The 6286-nt window shown below is 36.5% G+C and overlaps 2 protein-coding genes across 3 annotated transcripts in view; one reads left to right on the forward strand and one right to left on the reverse strand.

Moving 5' to 3' along the window:
* The window catches only part of ctnnal1 (catenin (cadherin-associated protein), alpha-like 1), a 72368-nt gene extending 68881 nt beyond the window's left edge, over positions 1-3487 (forward strand). For both annotated transcript variants that reach the window (XM_082187061.1, XM_082187060.1), the window contains exon 19: positions 1482-3487. In XM_082187061.1, coding sequence (XP_082043187.1) covers positions 1482-1646 — 165 coding nt within the window. In that variant the 3' untranslated portion in view covers positions 1647-3487. The remainder of the gene's footprint in view (positions 1-1481) is intronic.
* Positions 3488-4173: 686 nt separating this feature from the next.
* abitram (actin binding transcription modulator) lies at positions 4174-6137 on the reverse strand. Its single transcript, XM_082187131.1, has 6 exons — positions 5952-6137; positions 5736-5787; positions 5176-5305; positions 4994-5070; positions 4837-4906; positions 4174-4723 (listed from the first exon to the last, which is right to left on the reverse strand). The coding sequence occupies exons 1-6, from the start codon at positions 6016-6018 to the stop codon at positions 4589-4591; spliced, it is 531 nt and encodes a 176-aa protein (XP_082043257.1). The 5' UTR covers positions 6019-6137; the 3' UTR covers positions 4174-4588.
* Between the last annotated feature and the right edge of the window lie 149 nt (positions 6138-6286).

A 6286-nucleotide genomic window follows, 5' to 3' on the forward strand; every position in this document is an offset into this window, starting at 1 on the left:
ATTTTATTTGACAGTATCTGTACGAACCCTGTTTTAAGGCTTACCCCATCTCTGTTCAGTGTATGTGTTCTTCTCTAAGAACGTCAGGCGTCTTCTCTTGATGTTGTGGTTTTGTAGCTGGCTTCCGCTCGCTTGTATGCTCTCTCTCTCTCTCCAAAAGATCTTCCACACAGAGCTCTAAAGGCCCCCTTATTATAATCACTAATGACGCACAAAATCTCTACATTTATGCACATGCTGCTTATTTCATGCGTGTGTTAAATGTAACATTACTTGCGTCAATTGCTTTATTTACCTGCCTCAACACTTTTCTGTTTGCGTCAATGGCATTTGCAATACACAAATCAGTTTTCTACCTTTCTAGACATTTATTTATGTCTTTATATTTGGCAGTCACACACAACATCCTCAATAAACAAGCTACAGTTAGTCCAAAATGCCGCCGCTAGAGTTCTTACGAGATCAAGAAAATATGATCATATAACACCGATTTTATCATCACTGCATTGGTTACCTATAAAGTTCCGTATTAATTACAAGGTATTGCTACTGACTTATAAAGCCCTAAACGGCTTAGCTCCAGTCTATTTAACGGATCTTCTATCACCCTATAATCCATCGCGCTCTTTAAGATCACTAAATTCAAGGCTTTTGGTCATACCTAGGATATCCAGAACCACCAAAGGAGGGAGAGCATTTTCACATTTGGCTCCAAAACTCTGGAATAGTCTTCCTGATACTGTTCGTTGCTCAGACTCGCTCTCCCAGTTTAAAACTAGATTAAAGTCGCATCTCTTCAGCCAGGCATTCATATAATCCTACAGTTCAAACTACAATCCGGCCTCTAGCTCATAAATGCCAGAGGAGAACTGGCCCCCGACTGAGCCTGGGTTCTCCCAAGGTTTTTTTTTTCTCCATTAGGTCACCTGATGGAGTTTTAGGACACCATTAGGTCACTTGATGGAGTTTTTCGGTTCCTTGCCACTGTTGCATTTGGCTTGCTCAGTTGGGGATATTTTGGGGATATTTAATTTAATTTTATCAATCAATAAATTCCTCTTGAAACAAACTTTGTTGTATTATTTTAATTTAATACTGTGAAGCTGCTTTGATACAATCTGTATTGTGAAAAGCGCTATACAAATAAACTTGACTTGACTTAACAATGTTCTTGTCCCTCAGAACCCAAATTCACCCACACACATAATGCAACATGCATCGCCTTTACAGGATGTGGTGTATCTGTAAGAATAACACAGTAGGTGTTTTTGTCGCCTTATGAAAACTTCATGGCACCTAGAGATTTTCAAAGATCTGTTATTCTCTGGGTTTTATTATATCTTTTCGTATCATTTAGATCTTTATCTAATTGTTTAGAAGAGAAGACTCCATTTCTTTTGACACATGGTGACTTTTAAAAATGTATATGATCAAATCCTAGCATGTTTGTATTTAACTTTACCTTCTACCTTTAATTCCAGTGTCAATCCGAATGCAGTTGCCTGTCTTCTCCACAGCACTGGAGGGAGAAGCAGCTGAGCACGCCTGTCAGCGAGGAAACTCTGAACGGCAAAAGCTCCAACGGCTTTGGGGTCAAATCCCTGGAGCAGCACATGGCCAATCTAACATTCCTGGAGAGCAAATAGATCTGAAAACCAAAGGCGATCCTGCCTGTTCTCCCATACACAGTGTATGGCAATGCACTCGCTCACAACGTGCCATTCTTTGTGATTCTGCCCATTCGCTTTGTGGTGTACGATAGTGTTAGCGTTACCAGGCTCATTCCAGATACCAAAAGATATTGAAGAAAAACCCTTCATTGCATGTTGTTGAAGTCATTATGCAACTGTTTCAAATGTAATGGCTGGTAAATAAGCTACGGTTTTAACCGAAACAATATTCAACGGCGTTTCTCGTGATTAGCCAACATTGAGGTGTACATTATAAAAAGTTTTGATGCAAAAAAACTGCACACTGTATTTAACATAACTGCCTCATGTTCAAGTTGATGCCAAATATATCCAGTTTTAATCATCTTCCTACACTGGTCTTGCCACATGGCAGTCTGCTCAAGGCTGTAAGACACAACTTCAGTGACTTTGGATATTACTATGAGAAATTTGCATCTTTGTGTTCTGTTTGAGAGTTTACAGCAAGGGAAGTTACTTTCCAAAGAGGCATTTCTGAAGGATGTTAATGAAAAATACCATTTCCACTTTTAGAGACAGTTCATCCTAAAAGGTTTTTTTGTCACTCTCATGTCGTTCCAAACCTGTATGACTTTTATTCTGTCAAACACAAAACAAGATACAAAAAAAAAAAGTCACTGTTTGGATTTAAATAGGCAAATAGCTTTTCATTTCTTAAACAACCTTGTAGGAAGACACATCATGGTCATATTCCAGGAAGACAATGTCAAGATTCATCAGGCTCAAACTGTGAAAGAATGGTTGGGACGGAGCGTGAAGAATAATTTCCTCTGAGTCCAGACCTTAAATTCATTGAAAGTCTTTGGGATGTGCTGGAGGAAACTTTACAGAGTGCTGGACTCTTGCATTGTCAATACAAGATCTTGACCAAAAATGTATTCATCTCTTGATGGAAATAAATGTTGTGACTTGTGATGTCTGGACTCAGAGGTGCCGATTCATGTGTGAAAATGATTCTTCACACTCCCTCCCAACCATTCTTTCACAGTTTGAGCCTGATGAATCTTGACATTGTCTTCCTGGAATATGGCCGTGATGTGTCTTCCTATATGGTTGTTTAAGAAATGAAAAGCTACACACTCCATCAGTTAGGGTTAGAAGAACTGTTGCCAAACATATAACATGCTAGAAACATAATAATCACAATAATGATCCAATTTATTTGATTTTTTTTGGCTTGGCAGTGTATTTTGAAGTTCCAAAAAATGTTTTTATCCATATAATGAAAGTCATTGGGTCGTTGTATGGACAAAAACAGTTGAAACGTATTTTAAAAATGTCTTCTTTTAGGTTCCACAGAAGATCATAAAGGTTTGGAATGACATGAGGTTGAGTAAATGAGGACAGTGTTTTCATTTTCAGCTGAACTGTCCCTTTAAGTGTACTTTCTTGTAATAGTATTGACTGCCTTGCAGGTCACTGTGATTTCTATTTTTACTTCAATCCTAACAATGTAAATCAAGCTTTGGTACATTAACCTAAAAGGTTAGAGTGAAGAAGGTATATAAATCAATAGTTTAACTTTAGGCTGTCGTGTACTGGAGAGCAACTTTTTAGTGTGGCACAGATTAAAAGGCTCTTCAGAATTGGGTTTCCACTCACACACCAATTGTAGTTGATACTTTGCTAAAATGTTCCTCTGATTTATACTGCAGTCAGTCAAACCATAAGCTTTAGAGATGATTGTGCAGCTATGACCTCAAGTTGTATTAGTGTTGGACCATTGAATGATTGTTAAATCAGAAAAAATCTAAATATACGTTATTTTTCTTAAAATATTAATGACTGAGTGATTTATTTATGCACAAAGCATGACATCTGAGGTTTTACACATTTCTTACTAACTCAGTTTTACACTAAGGTCATCCAATTTATCTATGAAGTACTTATTCTCCTCAATTAACACATTTATAGCACATACTTCAGAACTATTAAAGTGTTCTCTGTTGGGTACATGTTCAGCTATGGACACAATCCTATTGAAAATACATATTTACACACAATACTGATCACAAGATTCATTACGTTTTCTCTTATGCTTAAGGTCTCTTATGCTCAACAAGGCTGAATTTATTTAATAAAATATTTTAAAATATAATTTATTCCTGTGATGGAATAAATACACTTTCAGTCACCATTACTCCAGTTTTCAGTGTCACATGATCCTTCAAAAATTGCTGTCAAGAAATATATATTATTAATGTAAGTGTTGAAAACATAATATAATAAATGTTTACGGTCGCTTTTGATCAATTTAAAATTGTAGTGTACATTTTGCTTGTGCTTCTGTATAAAGTGCAAAATCTTGTTTGGGAAAATTACAAAAAGTTCACATGGCTATTAATTGTTTTGAGAGCACTGACTTTAGTTTGGGTTAGTGTGTAAAACTGATTGATTAAAAACAAAACATAACACACATAGCATTTGAACGGTGCAATAAATGAACATACAGTATGAGAGCCAGTTCAATGGGAATCTGCCCAGAAGAGAGCTGTTCCTTTATTTAGCATTTGTTCAAAACTACAATGATCTCCAGCAGTTTTATAGCAACCAGAAGGAAAATAATGTCTGTGAGGATATAGACTTGTTCCTCCTCAAATGAAAAATAGTTCTTAATGAAACAAACTAAACAATAACCATGAAAATGCCAATGGCATCTTTGTGCATCTCATGAATAATGGTCCAACAAAATGCAACCCAGTGAAATCCAAGACTGTTCTGGATCCAGCAGACAGGTCTTCATTACTTCAAGTCGTCATTTTCTCAAGATGTCTTTTTGAATTTAAGTGGCACAAAGCCATGATGCCATAGACGTTCTCACCTGCTTGAAGCAATTATTCCTCTAAGGAGACTCAGCAGTTTCAAAGTGCAAGTTGATCTCAGCAAGGCTCTTCTTGTTGGTTTCTTTTCACGATAACCTCCTCATATTGTTCTCTGGTCAGAAGGCCCTCGGTGATGCTCTTACTCTCTTCAAATTTAGGTAATATAACCGCAATGTATCCTTCTGTGGAAGGCTGTGCCAAAAATAATGAACGCACAAGTCACACATGTGGTCTTAGGTTTGAAAAAAGGAGAATTTTTTTTCCCTTTCTTTGTACTGAGAGTTATGATGTATACAGATGCTCACCCTTTCCAATAATAGATCCGGCTTGTTCATAATGGCTTCATTTACTTCTAGGAGACGTCCTCTGATACAGCTGTGAAAATATAGGTTGAATTGAGATCATTTTATGATTATAGAAACTGAATGTGATATATATCCAGTGGCGCTCTTTATAACTGACCTGTATATGGTGTATTCCTGTTCATCTGTACACGTTATTCTACACAGTGGTGCAAACTCTGTCAGGAACTGACCACCCTGCAGAATAAATTGTACATAATATATTATAATGTTCAGGAAAAGAGTAAATTAAGATGGATTAGTAATTAAATCACAATTATCATTAAATTCAAAGGTACCCACTCGCTTTGACTTTCCAGACACCTTGTTCTTCAGACGGCTGCATCCATCACTGATCTGGTAGTTTATGTTTTTAATTTTTCGTCCATTCTGAAGGATAGGATGAGACTCTGCAAGTGTGATGACGCATATTCTGATGAGACGAAAATGTGAATTTAGAGATAATGGACACTTATAGCCCTGTGGACTTAAAAATAAAGTGGACATGTCATGCATGCATGCATGATGAACATTTCCAACATGGTGTTATTTCAATCCATATCTCAGATTATGTATTCAGATTGCATGCAACTGTAATTTCTGTAAAAAATAAATAAAATGTATATAAACCATTTCATACAATAAACATGGTTGATTTTTATAGATTAAGATTAAAAGACTGGATCTGGGATTTATGTACAGATTTGAATATATACATACAATGTATCGGTTATGAGTTTTGATTTTCACATAACAAAAAAAAACCCTCCAAAAAGTGTAAGTAGTTGAAGAAACACTAACAAAACTTGACAGTAAAGAGGGAATAAATATAGGCTATATAATATATCTAGGCCTAACGTTACCTGTTGGAGTGCTGTAGAATGCAGTGATCCTCACATACTTTTCCCTTCAGATCTACGTCAGCATTAACACCAACACAGTAATTAATCAACATGTTTAAAATGCATACTGTATATATTTAAAGAAAATCACGCTTCAAAATGCTAATCTGAACATGCATTAAGATACCAGTATCGACTGATAATAGCAGACAATACTCATACTGATCAGCACATCACCTGTTCTATACCAGCGTGTGAAATATCGCTCGATTACTGATGGGGCTTTCTTTTCACTGTCTTCCATGTCAATATCCACCGCTTAAAACAGCGATTATCTCAAAAAGAAAGATACACTTTAGAGAGGTAGAGAGTCTGGTCAAATCCAAACAGAAGCGCTTGAAGCCGGACGACAAATTAAGCTACACAAAAAAACCCCGTCCGGCGTCCGCTCTGAATTTACATCCGGTTACACTAAGTTGTGGTGTCTGCCGGAATTTTGCATCACTGTGTCGTGCATATTTACTTTATATAATAACAAATGTATACCAATTGTTTTTCAATCCCATTCAACT

This window comes from Leuciscus leuciscus (assembly GCF_965113295.1).
Source record: "Leuciscus leuciscus genome assembly, chromosome: 12".
Taxonomy (NCBI): domain Eukaryota; kingdom Metazoa; phylum Chordata; class Actinopteri; order Cypriniformes; family Leuciscidae; genus Leuciscus; species Leuciscus leuciscus.

Bases quoted from the DNA above. Each gene is read 5' to 3' on its own strand.
- abitram (XM_082187131.1), bottom strand. From the start codon at position 6,018: ATGGAAGACAGTGAAAAGAAAGCCCCATCAGTAATCGAGCGATATTTC. The intron at 5,306-5,735 runs GTAACGTTAGGC...TCGTCTCATCAG, and splicing joins ATTCTACAGCACTCCAACAG to AATATGCGTCATCACACTTG. The intron at 4,724-4,836 runs GTGAGCATCTGT...TTTTTGGCACAG, and splicing joins CGGATCTATTATTGGAAAGG to CCTTCCACAGAAGGATACAT.